The following is a 25,604-nucleotide window of genomic DNA, read 5'->3' as shown; positions in this document are numbered from 1 at the left end:
CTATCTGATCACAGACCTCTGCAAATTCGCAGAGGAGAGATCTGGTCTGAATTAGGTCCTTAGTTCAAGAGCTGAAGGAAGTCTTTACTTACCCCCGCCCTATGCCAAAATGCTGTCAAAGTCGAAAAATATTGCAGTACAGATATCACGTACAAACTACACACGGATGGCCTCCATGCGTGTACTTGTTCTGCCGTGCGTGCGCATATTCGCAATTTGCGTATGGTCGCTCCCGCGGTCCTGCGCATTAGCGCGTGGTATGAGTATTTATGGTAGAGTTTGTAAACACATGGAAAAGCCATCAAAACACATTACATATTTAATACAAATAGTGCACAATGTACACATAGTCTCCCTGCACCACACCAGCAAGTTACAACAGTTTAAATGGTATCAGAACAAAGGGATTCACCTTTACAGGATAGGAGGGGACAGAACAAGGTTATCAGGTGGTGTTTGGTATCCAGCTGTAGGGTATTTTAAGTGTAATATTCCGGTGTTGGTTTGCAGAAGATCGCACGTTCCTGCGAATAGTTATGTGCAGGAGCAGAATCTAGATATAAACTGTATTTACTGTACATTTAGTATGCGGCGGGAACCCAGAGGAGACCACCCACAAGTGCATCTGGAACAGACATCGCCCACCTATTCAAACCAACCTATGACCTCTCCTGTACTGTAAATGACCATCCCTGTGTCCAATGGACAAAGAGATTACAGTATCCATTGTGTTAAGTTTTGGAAGATTGTATAAAAGGAGCCAGCTGCAGGCCTGGTCACACAAGACTCTCAAAGTTATCTATCTAGATGACCGAGGACCAGACTGGGTAGCGCGGCAAAAACCAAACACGTATGTACCATTGACTGTAGCCATTATTCTTTTATATTGTATTGCTTTGTTATTGTAACCCCCTTTCAGTAATAATATGTTGTGGTGTCGGAACCCGGCATTTTAAATACAAACTAGTGTCGTGTTTTCCTTTCCCTGCTAAGGTTAAAGTGTATTACTAACTGTTAAGGGTTCACGGTGTATCTTTGGGTGTGTACGCGCTGAGTGTACTTTGTACAGCCAGCGCGGTGTTTGTACGTAAAGCACGTACACGGTACGGGGCTCTGTACGCTAATGGTGTAATAAGTACGTTGGTTGAGGATTAAGTATAGCGGCCACAGCGGCTCCATTTAAAGTGTATGAAATGTCTTTTTAAAGTGTTGCTTTTAGTCCTGTATGTAAATCAGCATTTACAATGCAATTACAGCTAACGGGCCCTACGCACTGAAAGATTTAAGTGAACGATATGAACGTTCTCGTTCATTAATGAACAAGAACTCGTTCATATTGTTCAGTGTGTAGGCACCAACGATGAACAATGCACGGTCCCACGCTCGTTCAACGTTGGTGCCCCATCGCTTATGCATGCAGGCCCAATATGGACAATCTCGTCCATATTAGCTTGCACTGCTATGGAGCCGGGTGACGGGGGGAGTGAAGAAACTTCACTCCCCCTGTCACCTCCCGCCGCTGGGTCGTCCATCTGCTGTATCGGCGGTTGGGCAGCTCGGCGGCGGGTCGCCGAGTCTGTAGGGCCCATTAGTTTAGTCAGATCTACTGTAGACCAAACTATTTTCTGCGTAATATAAGTAAGTGCGGTGCTTGATTTCTATAAGAACGCAAATGTTATTAAATATGCTGTTGCTAATAAAAATAACAATGCTTATTATATAAAATATGATAAGCAGATGGCATGCAGAAATATAGATTCAAATCCGTTGTCTTAAAGTAAAACAGGAATAAAAACAAAGACCTGGTACATCCCTGGAATTCTGCCACCGGGGGAGGAATAGGGAGGCCGGGCAACTCAGCAGCAAGAAGTCTCAGCCCGAATAATTGACTGGAACTTAACCGCGCGTGCTGTGAGTCACAGGGGCTTGGCCTCATAGCACACCAGTCTAGGGATGGCCACCTGTTACACCTTCATTGATAGTTGCCATTGATGGTTAAAATAACCAAAATCATTGATGGTATGAAACTATTAAATGACATACACTACCAGCGATGGTTTCTTCCAGGTGAGCCTGTGAAGCCACTTACCCATTGCCATCAAATCTCCTGCTGTAAACTTTGGTACTTATTGGACATTTTTCTTTCCTGTTGGATTTGTTACTGCAGCATCATACTGTACATCCAGAATTGCCCCACACAACAATAGGCGTGCGCAGAACATTTTATTAGTGGGTGCACCGTCAGAGAGGTGTGTTTAGCACCAACTACTGGGCCAGATACATATGCTCCCAGTGGTGCCAGATACACATATGCCCCCAGCGGTGCCAGATACACATATGCCCCCAGCGGTGCCAGATACATGAATGCCCCCAGCGGTGCCAGATACATGAATGCCCCCAGCGGTGCCAGATACATGAATGCCCCAGCGATGCCAGATACATGAATGCCGCAGCGATGCCAGATACATGAATGCCCCAGCGATGCCAGACTCATGAATGCCCCAGCGATGCCAGATACATGAATGCCCCAGCGATGCCAGATACATGAATGCCCCAGCGATGCCAGATACATGAATGCCCACAGTGGTGCCAGATGCATATAGTATATGCCCCCAGCGGTGCCAGATACATGAATGCCCCCAGTGGTGCCAGATACATGAATGCCCCAGCGATGCCAGATACATGAATGCCCCAGCGATGCCAGATACATGAATGCCCCAGCGATGCCAGATACATGAATGCCCCCAGTGGTGCCAGATACATGAATGCCCCCAGTGGTGCCAGATGCATACAGTATATGCCCCCAGCGGTGCCAGATACATAAATGCCCCCAGCGGTGCCAGAAACATGAATGCCCCCAGCGGTGCCAGATACATAAATGCCCCCAGCGGTGTCAGATACATTCAGTATTTGCCCCTAGCGGTGCCAGATACATAAATGCCCCCAGCGGTGCCAGATACAGATGCCCCCAGTGCTGCCAAATACATACAGTATATGCCCCCCAGTGTTGACAGATACACTAATGCCCCCAGCGGTGCTCTTCACCCTCCTCTGCTGCCATCAATTCCCGTCTCTGACGCTGAGGGGAGGAGAGCGCAACGTTCGTCTTTCCTGTGCCTCACCTCACTCACAGTGTCCCTGGCTGTCAGCCAATCAAAGCCGGTCCGCAAGCTCTGATTGGCTGATAGCCGAGAGACATTTTAAATTACTGCCAGAGACGGGGACACAGTGAGGGGCAGGAGAGATGTGCGCTGCGCTCTCCTCCCTTCAGCATCAGAGACGGGAACTGGCGGCGGCAGCAGAAGGCATGTGTGCGGGGGTGCCGGCCTTTGGGGGGGGGGGGGGGGTGCCTGTGCGCACCAGGCACCCCTTGTGCGCACGCCTGTGCTCACAACTAGTGGACGTATTTCTAAATTGACCACCCACAGTGGACTGGTTACTTACTACTTAGGAACGGATAACTATGGGACTGCTGCAATACGGTAAACACTGCTGCATACCCTGTGACTTTGCACTTTAAATCAGGAGATAGTCCTAGCCAAAGCACTGTGGTTTACTATAGGAGGTATAAGTGGCTGCAACATTATTGGCTCACATCATTTTTCTTATCTTGTGGTTAATTTTTCTGTATATATATATTTTTTTTTAATTTCTCTTACGACCTAGAGGATGCTGGGATCCACATTAGTACCATGGGGTATAGACGGGTGCACTAGGAGCCATTGGCACTTTAAGAGTTTAATAGTGTGGGCTGGCTCCTCCCCCTATGCCCCTTCTACCAGACTCAGTTTAGAAAATGTGCCCGGAGGAGCCGGTCACAGCTAGGGGGGATCCTAGAGCTTCTTTAGTTTTATTTCTGCTACGGGATACACTGGGCTCCACAAGGATAGACATTGAGGTGTAGAGTAGGATCTTGATCCGAGGCACCAACAGGCTCAAAGCTTTGACTGTTCCCAGAATGCACAGCGCCGCCTCCTCTATAACCCCGCCTCCCTGCACAGGAGCTCAGTTTTGTAGTTGGTGCTGCAGTAAGCAGGCACATAACAGAGGGGCTGCTCCAGGCAGTCCTAAGAAGAGCTTTTTTTGAAGAAAAAAGTGAAGACTACAAGGGCAGCAGCGGTGGTAAATGTCAGAAGACATTCACTGCTGCAGCTGCAGCTCTCCCCAGCGGCGCTGTACACTCCCGAGCCCTGGTTGCCGGGTAAATACTACAGGAGGCTCCGGTTTTCTTCACGTCAGGCACACACGACGGGGGCTCTCCGGGATCGCGTGGCCGCGCTTCGGGAGGTGGTGAGTGGGTCCCGCTTATGGGACCCGGTCTTTATCGCGATCCGGCGCGGTCAGTGTGAGGCGGGCCGCGCGCGCTGGCGGTGGACACTGTGGCAGTACAGGCGATCCAACTATATCACCAGGGCATGGGTGCAGGTCAGGTTTTCTCTCTAAACCATTTTCAGTAGCCCACAGTACCCGGTGGTTTTGCCAGCAAGGGGATACGGCTTAGACCTGAAGCCCCGGGCGTGGTTTGGCTAGCAAGGAAGGTGGCTGTGTTTCACTTCAGCTCCTCTGGTGAACACACAAATCAGAGCCTTTAAAAACCCTCTACCTAGCCCATATACGGCCAAGAGGCAACCCAGCAAACCCCTTTACCCGGCTACCACAATCTGGGGAGTCCCGCGGAGTCGGGAAGTGCTTTTAAGCACTTCTGCGGATTGCGGCCTTCTCCCCGGATAGAAGCCGGGGCCTAAAGTTGAAGGAGAGCCCGGATCGATTCACCCGAAAGTAGACCTCCGCTGCGTGAGGGCGCCCGGCGGTTCTCATAACACCACCCGGACTCACCAAGCCTCGGCTGAGGAGCAAAGGACGGGTCCGGCATCCGAGGGTAAGTCCACTCCACGCACGGAGCTCGGGCTGTGACTGAAGTGACGGTCCTTGACGGCCGCAACCCACGTGACCCCGCTGTTCTATCCACGGCCCTGCAGCGCAGTACTGAGCGCTCTGCTAAGTGGACCGCCCAGCGACTTAGTTAGCGGCTGGCAGCACCCGCTCCCCCCTACATTCTACAGACGCTGGAGCTCTCCCCTCGGCCTTGGGCTGCGCCGCCCCGGGAGACCTCTCCCTGCTACACGAGGCGGAGGCCCCGGTGGGGCAGTCATCATCCACACGCTATTTGTTTCCCTCAGCGCCCACTCACGCCCTACTGTCACACACAGGTGCGGCCTGCCCCTCCATAGGAGGCCGGGGACAAAAGTGGGGATTCCCCCCTGGAGCGGTGTCGACACTCGGCCGAGTGGCACACCCCTGCTTGGGGACCCAGAGACGAAGCCTGCATTTGCCCACAGCGAGAGACAGAGGCAAGAGTAGAGGGAGACCGCGGGACGTGAGGACGCAGGCCCCTCTGATCCTCGCAATAGAGGTGCGACGGCGGTGACGGAGGTCCAGGATACCCGCGGGCCAGAAGGAGACGACGGCTGGTAGGTTCTTTACTGGCCTGCCAGTCCCTAGTCCCCCGGCGGCTCAGCGGCATTCATTGTGCCTCCCCCGCCCGCTATATTTACGCCAAAGAGGCACTTAACTAGAGCTCGTCACCCGAGGCCTCCACTCCCCGCATCCGTAGGCAGGGGACTGAAGTTTGGAGGAAGCCCGGCCGCGAGTTCCGGGACCGGAACGAAGACACGGCGGGCCCCAAAATATTCGCCTTCAATCACCTTCCGCAGCCGTAGGATCCCTCTCCACCTGTGGCAGACCTAACACCTGATAAATATCAGCAATCATTATAAATGATATTATACTTATTGAAGATCAGTGGGCTTAGGGCCTAATTCCCAGTGACAGTGCCTTCTGAGATCCATATCTTGAGCTGGAGCACCCTCTAGTGGCCTATTCATATACAGAGTTATACATAAGTCATTTAAATCCCTTTTATACTTCACTGATAGAGTCTTTAAGGGAAGTAGGTCGCTCCCTGGGAATCGACATTGCAGATGCCTTATATCTACCTCTACATTACCGAAGAAGCGAGATGTGAGGCCCACCATGTGCCTGCTACCGTAACAATGATCACCAACTAATGACGTGCTAGTGCCATTCCATTGGGAGTCATCATGCTATAGGCACTTCATAGCGCACCAAGCAATTCTAAATCTATACTCATGACATCTTCTGCAATCAAGTATACATCCAATCATTTATAAGCATGGTTAGATCCGGGAAAAAGAAAGGCAACACCGCACAACCTAAAGAGACCGCGACCCAGCCGGGAATGAGATCGTTCCTACAATCTACACCTGCAAGGCTATCTGAAAACCTTTCTCCCTCCAGCCCCTCATCCTGTCATTCTGCTTCCTCTGCTTCCCCGTCAATGATGGAACAGCCCACCTCACACACACACAGCGACACCGCTCTTCAAGATATCCTGCAATATATGAAAACACTCCCAACAAAGAAGGATATCCAAGATACCATACGAAAAGAGCTGGCATCAATCAAACAAGATATTTCCCAGCTTTCTGATAGAGTAAACTCGCTGGAAGAACACCGAGACTCCACCGATAATTTTCTGGGATCCTTAACAGACGTTATCAAATCCCAATCAGATGAGATCAGATCGCTACGATCCCGCGTATTGGATTTGGATAACAGAGGGAGGAGGAATAATATTCGGGTGAGAGGCATCCCAGAGGAGGTCCCCCAGACGGGCATAGTGGATGCTCTGACGACAATTTTTAACACAATTCTGGGCAAAGACCCAACTACCGCCATAACATTTGATAGAGCCCATCGCGCCCTAAAACCAAGGGGACTTCCCTCAGATCGTCCCCGAGATGTCATATGTCGTCTACATTACTAGACCTGAAGCCCCTCCCCCAGCCCCAGGGCGCCATTTCCCGCAAATGTTCCTGCCCTGAACCTGCATATTTGTCTCTCCCTCAAACCCTGTCAGTGTCTGGGTGCCATTATCTCTCAGCTTCACTGTTCCTGGGACTGCTTGGGCAAATCCTCCTGTGTAAAGCCGCCTGGTTGTCAGTGCTGTGACTTTACATGACACTTTAGTATTCTACCTGCCTTTTTAGACAGTGCTAGTTAAGAGAGAGTGCATTTAGTCAGGGTTTTCTAGTACAATTACACTGTGATATACATCCAGTTCTTACTGTGTAGTGTTATATCTATTGACTATATAGCTATATATTTAAGCTAGTCCAGTGCAGTATTATTGTTAGTAATAACCTCTGCATTGTACAAACTGTGACCATCTGTGTGTGCATTAGATAGCTAAGTGGTGTCCATTTCGTGTCTTTCACTCAACTTGCTATCCCTATATTCTATAACCTGAGGGGGCTATTCTATAACCTGAGGGGGCTTGGTGCATCAGGTTTTATATTGATATAGGATTTTCACAAAGATATACTTCAATACGTATTTTTCTCTGTGATTTAGTCACCATATCTCTCCTTTATCTCTGCTAGTGCTGACTACACTGCGCAGGGGTTTGGGTAAGAGGTATTGTGCTGCTGCCCATTGTACTGTGTTACCTGATACTGCAAGTTATATCATGTCTGCTTCTGAGGGTAACGGTTCTGGGGCTGAACACACTGACGATGTTGCTGAAGCCACAGATCCCTATGAGGAGAATATAGCAGCTGTGGGATCTGGTTCTGGGGGCTTCTTGCCCCCCAGTGGGACTGTGGCAACGGAGGTACATAATGACCCACCGTGGGCCACTTTTTCCACGCTTCTACATACGCTAGTTAATAAACTAACACCCCCTATTGGACCCCCAATGCCAGTACAACCGTATGTGGTCCCTGCAGCTAACCCGCCGTGGGTGGACGATTTATCTGCTCAATTGAAGAAGTTGAACCAGTCCCTGACTACTAAAAAGTCTGACCATCGCTTGCCTAAGCCCAAGGGGTCCTCTAAGCGAGCGCTTGTCTCCTCACAATCCACTGCTGTCACTGACACCTCGTCTGATGAAGACGGCACTTACACTGACTCCACAGGTTCTGACTCAGATACTGCTGATGGGGAGGGTAGTTCACATGTGGATGTTCCTGATCTTTTGGAGGCTATTAAGTTAATTCTACAGATTACGGATGATCCCGAGCCATCCGTCCCTCCTAAGAAACCAGATAGGTTCAAGCGTCAGAAGGTGGTTAAACAAGTTTTACCCACTCTGATCACCTAGTGGATATACGTCAGGAACCCTGGGAAAACCCGGGTACGAAGTTTGTGCCTCAAATGAAGATGCTGGCTCGCTATCCCCTCGCACCAGAGCTGTCTAAGAATTGGGAAACGCCTCCTCCAGTAGACTCACATGTGGCTAGGATGGTGGTTTCCTCAGCTCTACCTGTCACTACCGTCACGTCTCTAAAAGAGCCTACGGATAAACGTGTGGAGGGTTGTCTTAAAGCGATTTACACCCTCACGGGAGGCTGTGTATTACTGTGTAGTCTATTAAGGGTACACAGTCAGCGCTAGGGGGGTTATACCTACCTAATTGAGCACTGTGTGTGTGCTGGCTCCAAGCTCTGTGTTTCTCTGAAGGTACTTGGGGAGGAAACTGTGGATGACATTTTCCTATGTGAGTGTGGGTGTATGTTTTCTCACATAACCATGTCCAGGGACTCTGTGTCTTATGCTGCAGAGGACGTTTCTTCTCCAGAGGAGTACATTCCATGTACCCAGGAATGTAATGTGGTGTCTCAGATTCCTATTAATGAGCCAGAATGGCTGACTTCTATTAAGGGTATGATCTCTCAGATCTCTACTAGGGTAGCCCATAATGAGACTGAAACTCAGGTTTTTTTTTAAAGAGTTCTATGGCAGGTTGGTCAGGTTCCATTCCTATTCCCTCCAAATCCCCTAGCGTGTACCCAAAGAAACGTGCACTTGCCCAGGTTATGCAAGATGACACGTATACCGACTCTGACATGGCAGACGGTGATGGGGATGTGCTGAGGGGGTCGGCGTCCCTTGCAAAGGGGGTGCAGCTCATGATTGAGGCCATTTGAGATGTGTTAAACATTACTGACTCACCACCTGAGCAGGTTGAGGAGGCTTACTTCACAGACAATAAGAAAGCCTCGCTAACCTTCCCTGCTTCAAATTAATTAAACGCTCTCTTTGTTAAATCCTGGAATAACCCGGAGAAAAAATTCCAGATCTCCAAAAGGGTTCTGGTTGCTTTTCCCTTTCCTGAAGAGGGTAGGAAAAGTTGGGAGACCCCACCCATAGTTGACGCATCTGTCTCCAGACTGTAAAAGAAGGTGGTGTGGTGTTACCTGTCCCTGGGTTTACCGCGTTGAAGCAACCGGCTGACTGTAAGATTGACACTATGCTCAAATCCATATACACTGCTTCAGGGGTGGCGTTAAGGCCTACTATTGCCTGTGCATGGATTTCTAAAGCTATAGTAAAGTGGTCAGGTACGTTACAAGAGGGCTTATGTACACTAGATAGAAGTGACTATGAACTGTTTTTACGTAACATACAGGATTCTGCGGGGTTCATTGGTGGAATCCATGAAGGACCTGGGTACGCTGAATGCAAGGATATCTTCCATGTCTGTCTAAGCTCGCAGGGGACTGTGGCTACGCCAATGGTCTGCCGACTCGGAATCCAGGAGAAGTGTGGAGAACCTACCCTACACAGATCAGACTCTATTTGGGGAAGCGTTGGATACGTGGATTTCTACGGCAACCGCGGGTAAGTCACCTTTTCTTCCTTCAGCTCCTTTTCCTTCATCTGCATCTCAGTCCTTTCGGACCGCTAAGACGAAAAAGTCCAAGCCTCCTACCACCTTCTTTAGAGGTGGTCGTGCAAAATCCAAAAAACCTGCACCTGCAGGCTCCCAGGACCAGAAGCTTGCTTCTGGTACCTCAAAATCCCCAGCATGACGGTGGACCGCACAGCCTGGAGGACGGGCTTGTGGGTGCGAGGCTCAGACGTTTCAGCCACGTCTGGGTGTCGTCCGGCCTGGATCTCTGGCTACTGGATATTGTGTCCCAGGGGTACAGACTGGAGTTTCAAGAACTCCGGCCTCACCAGTTCTTCAAATCGGGCTTGCCAGCTTTACTGACAAGACAGGGCTATCCTGCTGGAATCCATCCAAGAATTGGAAAAGTCAGAGGTCATTGTTCCAGTTCCACCTCATTTGAAACACATGGGTTACTATTCAAACCTTTTCGTGGTACTGAAGCCGGATGGTTCGGTCAGGCCAATTTTGAACTTGAAATCGCTAAACCCTTATGTAAGGGAGTTCAAATTCAAAATGGAGTCTCTGAGGGCGGTGATCTCAGGTCTAGAGGAGGGGGAGTTTCTGGTATCCCTGGATATAAAGGATGCATACCTTCACATTCCGATTTGGCCGCCGCACCAGACGTATCTCCGATTTGCACTGTTGGACAGTCACTATCAGTTCCAGGCACTGCCGTTCGGTCTCTCCACGGCGCTGAGGGTGTTCACCAAGGTGATGGCAGAGATGATGGCTCTCCTCCGCAGACAGGGAATGAACATAATTCCATATCTTGACGATCTGCTGATAAAGGCATCGTTCAGGGAGAAGTTGTTGCAGTTCATTTCTCTCTCGACTTATCTGCTCAGGGAACATGGTTAAATCCTGAACCTTCCAAAGTCACATTTGGAGCCGACAAGGAGATTCTTTCCTGGGAATGATCCTCGACACGGAAGTGCAGAGGGTGGAGAAAGCGTTGGTGATACAATCAATGGTCCAGGATTTCTTGAAGCCTGCCCGCGTATCGGTTCATCAGTGTATTCGCCTTCTGGGGAAGATGGTGGCCTCTTATGAGGCTCTACAGTATGGAAGATTTCATGCTCGGTCATTCCAACTGGATCTCCTAGACAAGTGGTCGGGATCTCATCTACACATGCACCAGAGGATACGTCTGTCGCCGTAAGCAAGGATTTCACTCCTCTGGTGGCTGCAACTGTCTCACCTTCTGGAGGGCAGCGGGATCGGGGTTCAGAACTGGATCCTCCTAACCACGGATGCAAGTCTCAGAGGTTGGGGCGCAGTCACCCAAGGGGAAACCTTCCAAGGAAGGTGGTCAAGTCAGGAATACCTTCTTCCAATAAACATCCTGGAACTAAGAGCCGTGTACAACGGTCTTCTACAAGCAGCACACCTTCTGCAGGATCAGGCCATTCAAATGCAGTGAGACAATGTAACGACAGTGGCCTACATAAACTGACAGGGTGGAACGAAGAGCAGAGCTGCGATGTCAGAGGTGACAAGAATCCTTCTCTGGGCAGAAAGGCACGTGGTGGCGCTGTCAGTAATCTTCATTCCGGGCGTGGACAACTGGGAAGCGGACTTCCTCAGCAGGCACGATCTCCATCCGGGAGAGTGGGGACTACACCCCGTGGTGTTCGCAGAAGTGACAAGTCTTTGGGGCGTACCTCAAATAGACATGATGGCCTCCCGCCTCAACAAGAAGCTTCGGAGGTACTGTTCCAGGTCGAGGAACCCACAAGCAGTGGCAGTGGATGCCCTGGTAACACCGTGGGTGTTCAAGTCAGTGTATGTGTTCCCTCCACTTCCACTCATTCCAAGAATTCTAAAGCTTGTAAAAAGAACAAGAGTACAGGTGATCCTCATTGCTCCGGACTGGCCAAGGAGAGCTTGGTACACGGATCTGTTAGATTTACTGCTGGAAGATCCGAGGCCTCTTCCTCTTCGGGAGGATCTTCTACAGCAGGGGCCGTTCGCTTATCAAGACTTACCGCTGCTACGTTTGACGTCATGGAGGTTGAATGCCAGATCTTAGCTCGGAAGGGTATTTCGAACGAGGTTATTCCTGCCGTGATACAGGCTAGGAAGGGAGTAACGTCTAAACATTACCATCGAATTTGGAAAAAATATGTGTCTTGGTGTGAATCTAAGAAGTTTCCTATGGTGGAGTTTCAACTTGGACGGTTTCTCCTCTTCCTGCCAGCAGGTGTGGATATGGGCCTGCGGTTGGGATCCATAAAGGTCCAGATTTCGGCTTTATCCGTTTTCTTCCAGAAACAATTGGCTGCCCTCCCTGAAGTTCAGACATTTTTGAAAGGGGTTCTGCTTTGTTCAAAGGGAAACTGCATCATATATTTCAAATGCACTGGATAGAAACATCTTTGCAAAAAGACAAGCTAGTAGGGCAATTTTTTCAACCCTGGGAAAGCTATGTGGCTACCCTTCCGCTCCATTAGACTCTCCCCGACCTTGCAAAGCTTCAAACGGGCATTGAAAACCCACCTATTCATCAAAGCGTACCCCTCCAATGCATAACCTACTCCTTAGGCTGCTCCTCCATCCCCCTGCCCCATGCCTTGGACATCTCTGCTTTGCTCGCATACCACCATCAGGCTTCTACCTGCTTGCACCTCATGTCATCTGTCTGTTGCCCCTCCCCACTAGATTGTTAGCTCTACGGAGCAGGGCCCTCTTTCCTCTTGTCTAAACCCTCTTCTTGACACATTTCACTCAGCGACCATCTTTACCTGCTTTCTCTCCTGCTGGTAAAGGCTCATCTCTATCTATGGCCGCCAGCCCCAAGTAGTACAATGATTACTTCTTCGCTACTTACATCTAAGCTGTATTATGTTTTGAGAATTGTGTTGCTCTTTGTTACCTGCACTCCATTTTTGTTATTTATTTACTGTTATGCTAAGTTTTGTCTCCCTGTACTGTCCTTTGTACGGCGCTGCGAAACATTTGTGGCGCCCTATAAATAAAATGTAATAATAATAATAATAATAATTTCCAGACTAGAATTCAAACTTCACTAAAAAACACCGAATGGCAAGTGGGGATCCTCCCATAGTACTGAAATACTAGGGGTTGGGGGTGCTGCGGGGCCCCGGCCTCCTCATATCTCTGCTACGGTTACACTGGCGGGTCTTTAGTATATACTTTTGTTTTGCACTTTCTTTTACATGATGCTTGTGAGATTGCGTAATATATATGAGAAGATTCACTAACGATCATTTAATGTTCTCATCTCATCATGTTATGACGCTATTTGTATGTGTTTATTGTCGATGCAACCGACTCTGACATGAAGCAATGTTTTAATAAAAAAATTTATTCTTAAAAAAAAAAAAGAAAGGGGTTCTGCACATACAGCCTCCCTTTGTGGCGCCGACGGCACCCTGGGATCTTGACGTGGTGTTGCATTTCCTGCAATCGGATTGGTCTGAGCCTTTTCAGGAGGCTGAGGTCAAGCTTCTCACGTGGAAGGCTGTCACATTGTTGGCCTTGGCTTCTGCGCGACATGTCGGAGTTGGGGGCTTTGTCCTGGAAAAGCCCCTACTTGATATTCCACGAAGAAGAGCTGAGCTCAGGACGCGTCAGCAGTTCCTTCCAAAGGTTGTGTCGGCTTTTCATATCAACCAACCTATTGCCAGTGGCTACTGACTCCTCAATTGCATCAAAGTCCTTGGATGTTGTGAGGGCTTTGAAGATCTATGTGAAGAGGACTGCTCGTCACAGAAAATCGGACTCTGTTTGTCCTTTATGATCCCAAGAAAATTGGGTGTCATGCTTCTAAGCAGACGATTTCTTGCTGGATCAGATTCACTATCCAGCATGCATATTCTATGGCAAGATTGCCGTGTCCAAATTAAGGCCCACTCTACTCGTAAGCTGGGTTCTTCCTGGGCGGCTGCCCGGGGTGTCTCGGCTTTGCAGCTTTGCCGTGCGGCTACTTGGTCTGGGTCGTACACGTTTGCTAAGTTCTACAAGTTCGATACTTTGGCCTCTGAGGACCTCAAGTTTGGTCAATCAGTTCTGCAGGGACCTTTGCGCTCTCCCTCCTGTTCTGGGAGCTTTGGTACATCCCCATGGTACTAATGTGAACCCCAGCATCCTCTAGGACGTAAAAGAGTATAGGATTTTAAATTACCTACCAGTAAATCCTTTTCTCGTAGTCCGTAGAGGATGCTGGGCACCCGCCCAGCACTTCGTTGTCCTGCAGTGGTTACTTGGTTCAGTACTGCTTTGTTCTTAGTTAAGTACTGCGTTTTTTTTACTGGTTTAGGTAATGTTTCAGCTGTTGCTGAGTTTTCAGGCTAGTTACCTTGGTTTGCCTTGTTTGTGTGAGCTGGTATAAATCTCGCCACTATCTGTGTAGTTTCCTTCTCTCAAAGTTGTCCGTCTCCTCGGGCACAGTTTCAAGACTGAGTCTGGTAGGAGGGGCATAGAGGGAGGAGCCAGCCCACATGATTAAACTCTTAAGGTGCCAATGGCTCCTAGTGGACCCGTCTATGGGGGTCATTCTGACCCGATCGCATGCTGCAGTTTATCGCGTTTGGCCGCCGTTTCGTGGGCGCGGTCCGGCCAACGCAGGCGTGGCCGGACTGTGCGGGGGCAGGCCGAAGCAGCTGCATGACATCACGCGCAGCCGCTGCGGGCCTGGGTAGCGATGAGTAGCTCCCAGCCAGCAAGCTAAAGCTGTGCTAGCCGGGAGCTACTCCTAAAGTGCAAAAGCATCGCCACTGTGCAATGCTTTTGCACTTCTGCGGGGGGGGGGGGGCAGCACTGACATTCGGGGCGGGATAGCCCTGTGCTGGGCGTCTCCCCGCATGTCTATGGACATGATCGTAGCCCTGCAAAATTTTGCAGGGCTACAATGAACTCGGAATGACCCCCTATACCCCATGGTACTAATGTGGACCCCAGCATCCTATACGGAGTACGAGAACAGGCTTTACCGGTAGGTAATTAAAATCCTATTTTTACTGATCATTTATAGAAAATAATGTGATAATAATCTCTACTTAATAGTATATACTATATATTCTCCTTAATACTATTTAGGTTATTGCTATGTGGGGATAAAGATCCTAAATTTGCTGTTCGGACTTGGTAAATTGGACTAGACTGAGGCCTCCATGTAAATAATGGGGATTGCGTTACTTAGCTGAGCGCAGGTGATATCTATGTGTGATAGCCGGGGAGCGGCAGGTCCATAAGTAATTTTAAAAGCATTGGACGCCAGGCCGTTTCATCATATAAGCACGCAGTTTATTCACAGTTCAGACAGGGTTATCACAACAATAACATTTAACTTCTTGTTCTCCTCTCTTCAGGGTAATATTCATATGGGTTACATCAGGTTACATCTCCTTTCATTTGCTTCACTGGAAATAACAGCATTTACAGTGATGTGACAGCATTACAGTACAGTACATACCAGCGCAGTCTCTGGGAATCAGTATTGCGGCTTCCGCAAACTGAGATTCATTTCAGTGTGCTCTCCCCCATTCGCTAGTGGCTCGATCTAAACGGGATCTCTCATGGACACATTACTGGGGACCTTCCGCCAAACGTGGTTCCTACCACTCACCCAGGTCGTCCTCTCCGGCAGACTCACACCTCCCGTCCTGCTTCTTAGGTACCCCTGAAGATGGGGATCCCCTGTGTTCCTGGTTCCTTCCACTGTACTCTGCATACTGTGGCTCTCACACTGCAAATCTGGATATCTTTTGCTCTTCCTAGCAGCACCTACATGCTGTTCTATAATGCCAGGGACTGTGGAGTACCATGCTTGTTCCACAGTCCCCAGACTGCGTTTCTCCTGGACACTTAGCCTGTGCCTTCCATCCTCAGTCCTAAGCTCACCCTGAATTCTAGCCTCTGCTTTGTTCCTTCTACTAAAACCCCCTACACTTCCTGTCCTAACTCCTTACATGTCACAGGGTCTGCAAGTAACTGGTTTTGGGGCCATAAACTCCCCCACTCACTGATAAGAATCAAAAGGCTTTTGGAACTTTCCAAAATCTGTTGTCTCCTAACATTCCAGTATGCCACATATGTTATGGCCTGCATTCAGCTAGTGATAAATAGCAGTGATAATAAAATCACACGGAAACTGCTGCTGTCACATGATGATTCGGGAGGAGTTGTGTGTCATAAATAGGCCCTATAATGATTGGAGACATCCTAGAGGCCGCTTCTGAGTACTGAGCCCAGGAATTGTGTCAGAGTGCTGCAGGTTAGTGTCACTCTGCAGCACCCGGCTCCTGTTACTGGGGAGGAGTCGGCATTTTGGTGTCACTCCATGTTAGGGTGACACCTTTGAGTGGCCCACCCCCCCCTTGTAACGACACACTGGGCAAATATGGCAAGGGTGCAATAATAATTTGGGAGAATGAGAGGCTGCTTCCACAATTCCATATGACATTGCAGGACAAGAGACAGATGAGACCTCTGGTTCTGTCCCATCAGTATCAATTAATAGAAATTAGGAAATGCATTTGGAAATTTGTCATTTTTTTTAAAAACAGGTAACTGGTATGTAAGTATAATATTATACCATGACTCCAACAAGCGTTGTGACTTAGCCAACTTGTGTCCAGGCCAGGAACTTGGCACCCATGCATTTGATGGGATGGCATGTGGAAGTAGGCCTATTAAGGTTGCATTCCAGCTGTGTTCCATTTATAGTGCAGGAGGTAGATGATATACGTACATCATTCCTGGTCAGTAACATTTGTTGTACGTCTGATTCCCAGGAACACAACAGACTGCCGGCAGGGTGTCAGACAGACCAGAATGGCATCTCTTGGCGCTGACAGCTGCGAAACACAGAGGCGTGATGCATGACCAAGTACCCAGATGCCACTCCCAGTGTTTGTGTGCACAGCTTATGTTAGGAGGTATGTCCTGAGTCACCTGGAGGAAGTGTACCATGCGTCTCTTCTTACTAACATGTGCAGAGGTGTTTTACCAAATGGGGCGGCCCAAGGCCTAACTGGTAAAGTCTACTGCCCCCAATAGTCTGCAGTTTGTATTGTGGCAGATCCTCACAGGTTGCATCCGTCCGTATTGATGATACATTGCCACCTGTCATCTGTAGAATGTATTGCGTTGGAACCTGAACCTCACGTGTGTAGTTGACTGAGTTCTTTTTCTTACATTCAATGTACTTTTACTTTTTTAAGTGTCACTTTTGTGATTTAACAGATATGTTGAAATGATATATTATATGAAAGCACACCACGGGGGCTATATAATTGGTTCTAAGATCACAGAACTGGCAATCTGTTATAAGGCTGGTTACCTATATCCCCCCAAATGCATCTTGATTTCCAGTATAAAAGTTGTGTGTGTGCCCGTGCTGGGAAATAATGAATATATACTTATCTGACCCATCTAACGATGCTTCCAATGACACAGTATCCCCCAAATATTAATTCATCATATAGACACTCCAGTTGGGGAAAATAAAACAAACAAAGTATAATATCTTTATGCAACAACATTTTAATTTTTTTTTTTTTTGTATTTGTTGGTAATAGATTATGTGTCTGCAAACACCTTTCCAGTGGTGGTACATGCCTCTCTGATGGTAGTGGGGGCACATGCCTCTCTGGTGTTTGTGAGGGCGCATACCTCCCTGATTGTAATAGTGGGGGTGCATGCCTCCCTGATGGTGTTTGGGTGCGTGCCTCACCGGTGTTATTGGTGGGGGCGCATGCCTCTGGTGGTAAAATCAGGCGCACATGGTTTTATGGTGGGGGCACCTGCCTCTTCCGGGGTGGCGGTGGTGCCTTCCTCTCCCGGGGTGGCGGTGGTGCCTTCCTCTCCCGGGGTGGCGGTGGTGCCATTCTCTCCCGGGCTGGTGCCTTTCTCTCACGGGGTGGCGGTGGTGCCTTCCTCTCCCGGGGTGGCGGTGGTGCCTTCCTCTCCCGGGGTGGCGGTGGTGCCTTCCTCTCCCGGGGTGGAGGTGGGGCCTTTCTCTCCCGGGGTGGCGGTGGTGCTATCCCGTCCCGGGCTGGTGCCTTCCTCTCCCGGGGTGGCGGTGGTACCTGCTGTGCCTGGGATGCTGGGGGTAATGATGGCGTCTCCCTCTCCGCAGGTACTGGGTGTGCCTGCATCAACGAGGGTAACGGAATCTCCTCATTCTCCAATAACAAGGGCTCCTCCCTCGGCCTCATCTTAATTAAATAAAGATAAAATAAAAATACTATGTAATAATTAAGTTCAGTTATTTGCAAAAATCCCTTCTAGTCAGACTTCCACCTTTACCATCCTCTGAGGCCGCCCTCACAAGACGTGATCAGTGATTTATGTATAATAAGGTCTATTTATCAACAATCACATTTGCAGTGTATTAGGGTCACGATATTAGCACAGAGGATCGCATTACAAGATACAATTATACCACCCGAATGTATTAAACAGCACTTGCATGGAGTGGGTTACAGGTACATGAGGTGAGGATTTGATAGACTAATAGGGATGGTCAACGTGGGGCTCTCCGGCTGTTGTGGGACTGCAAATCCCAGCATGCCCTGCTGCAGTTTTAGCATTCCCTAATAGCAGCATTGTAGTGGGGCATGCTGGGATGTGTGGTTCCACTGCAGCTGGAGGGCCGCATGTTAAACCCACTTGACTAGAAAAACCATTGCAGCAACGTGCCAAACACGTGTCACCCTGCATGGGGACTATTTCAGTGGCAGTAAGGAGAACCCATAAACAGCCACATACACCCATTAAGGGACAACATTTGGACATACATCACGAATTGGAGACATTACCCATTTATAAACTTATACTAAAGATCACCCAGCCTACAGTTTGCTGACTCATTGGACATGGTGGGACAGACAACTAAGGACATTATATGAACACTGGCATTGTACCCTGGAGCGCACCCATCTAACCATTATTTGAGTACTGTATTAGGGGTGTGAGACATCGCCTTTTGGGAGCTGCTAAGGGTAATTTAATTTCCTCGGAGCGCTGCATATATTATATTGTATAAGCTCATATATAACACCTACGATTTGCGGCCATTGAGAACCGGCAATATTATAAATAATAGTAAATAACCCCTTAGCTTAGTGAGATTTGGACAGAGACGCCTCCTTACATTTAGGCCTATCAAATTGGGACAAAACCGCCTTGTATGCCCTGACACGCCCACTTTCAGGTGAGCCCCGTCCCTTATAAAATCCAGGAAAAACCCTAATTGTGCAAACAACAAAGTACAAATAAAAATAAAAGCACACTTACCTTACGCCAGAAGAATATCCAGCACCTGTTACATGGGATGCAGCCCATGGCTGCTCCCTCCCGCCTCACTCCTCGCTCTTCTCGCTTTACTTACGATATAATAATATAATAAAATATAAAAATAATACCTAATAAAACGTAATAAGTAATTTATATAAAGAAATTAAAAATACTCTCAGTAATTATAGCACAACTCCAACTCCAGAGCCTCCGTCCTGTACTACTGGGGACCAGATAACAGGATAAAGCCCAGTGTTCTACCCTGGCATTCCATTCATTGTGTAATTGGACAGTCATGATGTCATAGCACAGACAGCAGCAGCAGCAGCCATACAGGCAAATATTTGTATTTCATAATGTGACTGTGTATAGGGGTAGGCAGGGACAGAATAGCGTATCTCCCAGCTGCCCCAATTTTAACACCCTAAAAAAGCAATATTTTACCCAAAATGGGTGGAGCTTTGCAGATTGAGGTGATCTTATTTTGTCCCAGTGTCACATGCCTGAATGCTGGGAAGTGAATCAGGCATTGCCAAGCACCATAATAAAGTTTGGGTAGGGGCCTGGCGATGCTGCTCCAGCCTCTCAGGGCACTCTCTGTGCTCTCAGAAGGGCAGAGCGGATGCTTCTTCTTATCATGTGTGACATCGATAAAGCCATAAAAGCAACACCTGACCCCATTCCCCAAACTAACTAACTCCCTCACCCCTAACCCAAACCGCTAAAACAACCCTAATACCCTGTCCCTCATACCATAACCCTAATACCCAATCCCTAACCCTAATACCCTATCCCTCCTACCATAACCCCTAACCCAATCCCTAACCCTAATACCCTATCCCTCATACCATATCTCCTAATACCCTATCCCTAACCCTAATACCCTATCCCTCCTACCATAACCCCTAACCCAATCCCTAACCCTAATACCCTATCCCTCCTACCATAACCCCTAACCCAATCCCTAACCCTAATACCCTATCCCTCATACCATATCTCCTAATACCCAATCCCTAACCCTAATACCCTATCCCTCCTACCATAACCCCTAACCCAATCCCTAACCCTAATCCCCTATCCCTCATACCATATCTCCTAACCCAATCCCTAACCCTAATACCCTATCCCTCCTACCATAACCCCTAACCCAATCCCTAACCCTAATACCCTATCCCTCCTACCATAACTCCTAACTCAATCCCTAACCCTAATACCCTATCCCTCCTACCATAACCCCTAACCCAATCCCTAACCCTAATACCCTATCCCTCCTACCATAACCCCTAACTCAATCCCTAACCCTAATACCCTATCCCTCATACCATATCTCCTAATACCCAATCCCTAACCCTAATACCCAAATGGGCAGACTGGATGGTCACGTGGTTCTTATCTGCCATCACATCTATGTTTCTGTATGTTTTACTATGTTTTTTTTTTTTTTTTAATCATTTTTTATTATAGAACTGTAAATACAGTAGCCAGAAATCAAGTGAATACAATACATAACATATAATCAAGCAGGAGAGTGAATTGAGAAAGCAGAAACATTAAGAATTAGGTGGTTACACATATACAAATGAAGTGGCAAAACAGTACAGCATGTAAACGTTGTATGTCGCTCACATAGAATCAGAAAGTAGGGGGTCCTAATTGCAAGGTCTCCAAATTATACCATGACGTTAACTTTATCGCAGATCGGAGGGTATCCTTCCTAGGCGGGAGTAGAGTATATATATATATATATATATATATATATATAAAAAAGGCAACCATATACTAAAAAATGTCTCTGCTTTATTATCTTTATTGATAGATGTTTCTAACCAGTCCATGTGAAACAAGTGTTCTATTCTAGGCATAAGTAAAGTCAGAGACAAAGGCCCTCATTCTGAGTTGATTGCACGCTGCCACTTTTTGCAGCCCGTACAATCAACTAGACGCTGCCTATGGGGGAGTGTATTTTTGCATAGCAAGGCTGCGATCGCTTGTGCAGCCCTGCTATGCAAAACAAGTTTTGTGCAGAACTAGACTAGGGTAAGACTTACTTACCCTGTGTGATCACTTCAGCATAGCAGGACACCTCAACACGCCTGCGTTTGGGTCTCCACGTCCCGAAAACGTTGAGTTGACGCCCAAATCCGCCTTCCTCCTGTCAATCTTCTTGCGGTCGCCCAGATCCGCCTTCCTCCTGTCAATCTTCTGCCTGCGCAATGTGGCCGTCACGCATGCACAGTTCCGACCCGATCGCACGGCTGCGAAGAAGCGCAGCGTGCGATCGGGTCGGAATGATCCCCAAAGTGCCAGAGGAAACCCATTGTGACAAAATAGTTTTCTTAGCTGCTGCTGCAATTTTTGCTTACAACAGTCTCTCTTATGTCCTAGAGTATACTGGGGTCCACATTAGTACCATGGGGCATAGGTAGGTCCACTAGGAGCCATGGGCACTTTAAGAAAACCAATAGTGTGGCCTGCTCCTCCCTCTATACCCCTCCTACCAGACTCAGTTTAGAAAATGTGCCTGGAGGAGCCGGTCACGCTTTGGAGAGCTCCTGAAGAGTTTTCTACATTTATATTCAAAGTTTGTTATATTCAGTCAGGGCTCTTTAGGCAACAGCCTGACTGCTTCGTGGGACTTAGGGAAGAGAACGGCTCAACGTCCTTAGAGTTAATGGTCCTGTTTCTCTGCTGACAGAACATTGAGATCCTGAGGGAGCCATTCGCAATCCACACCATGGTGCAGCGTACCCTCCCGCAGCACGCCGCCACCCCCTAACAGAGCCTGAAGACAGAAGAGTGGTGAGTACGGCGACGGCGTCCCGGTTAGCGGGTCACCGGCAGAATTGGCTGCATTAGGGTAGGACCTCAGCTCTGATACAGACTGCGCTCTGGGGAGTCTCACACATGCTGTGGCGGGGCACGCAGTGAGGGGCGCGCTGGGCCTCCTATTGTACTCACACTGGCACATCCTAACGGGTTCAGTCTCCTAGTTGGGCACAATTATAACTCAGGGCCAGTATAAAAATGCGGGAAGCCGCGAGCCATTACAGGGGGCGGGCTTCACTCAGAGCAGATCACACAGTTCTCTAGTGCCATTTTCCCCTGCAGCTCGATCAGGCAGCACTCACAGGGAAGCACAACTCCTCCTCAAGGACTCCAGTCTCCTCAGCGGTGCCAGGGGGTCTTAGTGCGGGAGGGGGTGGGGAGCAGTGTTGGGACTGTAAGCATTTCTTAGGTGCTTTATTCTTGCGACCCAGCTTAATTTTACTGTTGCTATAGGGGCGCTGTGTGGCTGGCTCTGGCTTCTGTGTCTCTCTGAGGACCCTGCCTACATATACTGTGCTTTCACCCAGGGTTTGTGTATGTGTGTGTGTGTGTGTGTGTGTGTGTGTCCCTATCCAATCATGTCCAGGGACTGTGTGTCTTGTAAAAGTCATTTTGCTTTCTAACAAATATTTAAATTGCCAGCTCTAATATATACTGTAGACGCCGGCGCATCTTATTACCATGTGCTGTGAATGTGCGCTATACATCGCAAAACACTACATCCCATAAGAGAAAACAATACACCCACACATTATCTGAGTTCCAAATCTCATTGATGTATATATTTGTTATTAAAAGGATATGTATTCAATATATCACAATGTACAGTATATATATATGTATATATATATATATATATATATATATATATATATATTTACATGGTTACAACTTACACAGTAAGCAGTTATTACAAACTAATTCAAATACATACATGGCCAGCGATACAATTATAATATTTTGCTCAAATAAAGTCTCCACTCCATATCACTCTCTCTCTCTCAGTAAAATCATGCAGCCACTGGACAGACATCATCTCCACCATCATCTGGGACAAAGAACAGAGAGCTCTTGTGTGTCTGCAATCAGCTATATACTATGTATTTTGGGGGAGTGCACACATCTCTTGTTACTAGTCTAGGGGAGGGAACTTTCTCATTCATGATGAGTCACTGGTCAGTTCATATGCAAGCAACTTCCAGCCTTGATGGTGTAATTACAGGAGATAGCCTCTGGTCAGGCATGCTTTCTTCCAGGAAATCCATTGTTCTAATAAGAGTGACTTTAGCTTTCATACATTTAATCATATCTACTAATGGCAGTGTGCTACAACTTAATAACAGGCATCAAATTAATCTACACATTAATATGGTTACTGTGACACCAAGCACGACATGTCCATCTTGCTCCGTTTCAATAATACACATACATGATGTTACTCCATTATATAATTTAAAACATTATGATTTCTGGCGCTTGATATGTTCAAATTATGTGCTGTATGAAATATGTGTTGAATATATCTTTGTGGCATGTCTGTGTAAATGCATATGTTACCATATATTGCGGTGCGCGCTGTGAGTATTTGCAAGTATAGCGACTCATAATGTGTGGAGTCTGTATGTTCTCTCTATGTAATATTTTTGACTTCGACATTCCACCCTTTGGCAGTAAACAATAACTGCCATAAATTATTAACATAAGAAAAATATTTCAGACAATAATCGGTGACCTAGACACACGTATGTATTCATTTTGCAAATCAGACACTTGACTATTTGGGGAAGACAGGGAGGAGGACGAGACATCCTCTATATGCACTCGGCGGTCACGGGACCACTGGTTGGGTGTGGGACAACATTCAACCTATAGAGTATGCTGGAACAGTGCTTTGGCCTATAATGTCTGATTTGGACTAACATTTCACACATACATGTACCTACGTCTTTGTACACTGATGTTCGGATTCGATTGAGGTTCTGCTGGTTAGAGGGAGAAAACACAAACAAATTGTGAAAGTGACATATAAAATTTTCATGGTATACATTCCTATCATTCCCTAAACATTGTTTCCATTTCTGGAACATTTGCTAGGTCTGTTTCATCATTGAACAAGGGTTATAAGTAGTGTCCTTCCTGGATAACATAAACCTTCGAAGTTCGGGGAGAGCCACTCATAAACCTTTCTTCCACATATATTAATGAGCTCTTTATCTGCTATGTGTGAATAGCCATTGTCTGATTGTTCCTTATTACCTCCCAATTTCCTGAAATTGGTGAGATTTAAACATACCAAGGATTTATCTATGGTACTGGTGGATCTTAAGGCTAGGGGGTCTAGTTATATTATATTCTTTGTCCACCGGTCCCCTCCCCCTTCCGTGTAATTCAAGTACCTCAGCTAACTCTAAAAAAAAATATGGCACTAATCCTGCATCTTTTCGTCTTAGAGGTACCTGTGAGCACATCCAACATTCCGTTTGGTTTAAGACCTTACCAACTAGTGAGTGGTACTCACTCAAGGGATGTCTGTCACCTTATTGCTAGACTGACATCTCTGGATGCTCTCATCTTCAAATATGGGGTCACAATAACTACAAAATACAGTATTCCTCAGACAATAGCCTATCACGTTACCTCCGAACTCCGTAACTACTAGACCTTTGATTTTTCTCTGGCTTTAACAAACTGATCGGCTAATCCTGGGATCCTATAAGGAAATCACTCCTTCCTCCAGAACCAGTTTCAGTCCCACACTCGACTCCTCATGAAAAACCTCGCAAAAATAGAATGTCCTGAAAAAAATGTTTGTCAGCGGGAAACAGAGAAAAGAAAAATAGAACAAAACAAATCTTGTCCATAGCAAATCAATTACAACGACTGGTCCTTCTGTAATCCTTTAGCACGCTCTGGTAGTGTTCAACAGTGCCGCCTCTCAGTCTTCACGGAACAGACTCTCTGGTGATACTTTTGCGATCTCACTCCATTTATGAGTTCCTTCCGGACAACCGACTTTCCTGCACTGGGAATCGTGGACCCAAGTCTCTCGGCTACTTTCACTGGGATCGTGCTGTCAACAAAACTTGGTACGGTCCTTCCCACCTGTCTGTTAGGCAACCTGAGTGTAAGAACAATCACACAGTCTCTTGGTTCACAATCAAGACAGTTAGTATTTGGCATACCAGGAATCAAGTTTCAAGTTCTTTCTCATACGTCCTAGAGGATGCTGGGGACTCCAAAAGGACCATGGGGTATAGACGGATCCGCAGGAGCCTGGGCACACTATAAAGACTTAAACTGGGTGTGAACTGGCTCCTCCCTCTATGCCCCTCCTCCAGACCTCAGTTACACTTTGTGCCCAGGAGTGATGGGTCACACACTAGGGGAGCTCTCCTGAGTTTCTCTGAAAGACTTTATGTAAGGTTTTTTATTTTCAGGCAGACCTGCTGGCTACAGGCTCCCTGCAGCGTGGAAGTGAGGGGAGAGAAGCAGAACCTACTTCTGTGAGTTTCAAGGCTCTGCTTCTCGGCTACTGGACACCATTAGCTCCAGAGGGTTCGATCACTTGGTGCGCCTAGCTGCTTGTTCCCGGAGCCACGCCGTCGCCCCCCTCACAGAAGCCAGAAGAAAGAAGTCGGGTGAGTATTGGAAGAAAAGAAGACTTCAGACGGCAGAAGACTTCAGTAACGGAGGTACAGTGGAAGTGCTGCGCTCCATGCTCCCACACACCAACGCACTCACAGGGTGCAGGGCGCTGGGGGGG

General features: G+C 47.7%; 2 protein-coding genes across 2 annotated transcripts in view; one reads left to right on the top strand and one right to left on the bottom strand.

Moving 5' to 3' along the window:
• LOC134969515 (copine-7-like) overlaps positions 1-25,604 on the top strand; it is a 600,833-nt gene that overhangs the window by 11,895 nt on the left and 563,334 nt on the right. Inside the window, exon 3 of the mRNA XM_063945515.1 lies at positions 16,510-16,653. The gene's annotated coding sequence lies outside the window, so the exon portion shown is untranslated. The remainder of the gene's footprint in view (positions 1-16,509; positions 16,654-25,604) is intronic.
• Positions 17,290-19,233, bottom strand: LOC134970202 (uncharacterized). Its single transcript, XM_063946218.1, has 2 exons — positions 19,016-19,233; positions 17,290-17,934 (listed from the first exon to the last, which is right to left on the bottom strand). Exons 1-2 carry the CDS (start codon positions 19,061-19,063, stop codon positions 17,506-17,508), a joined length of 477 nt encoding a protein of 158 aa, XP_063802288.1. The 5' UTR covers positions 19,064-19,233; the 3' UTR covers positions 17,290-17,505.

Source organism: Pseudophryne corroboree, chromosome 11 (assembly GCF_028390025.1).
Source record: "Pseudophryne corroboree isolate aPseCor3 chromosome 11, aPseCor3.hap2, whole genome shotgun sequence".
Lineage (NCBI taxonomy): Eukaryota > Metazoa > Chordata > Amphibia > Anura > Myobatrachidae > Pseudophryne > Pseudophryne corroboree.
Note: the sequence above shows the minus strand (reverse complement) of the source record. Positions and strands in the feature narration are given on the sequence as shown.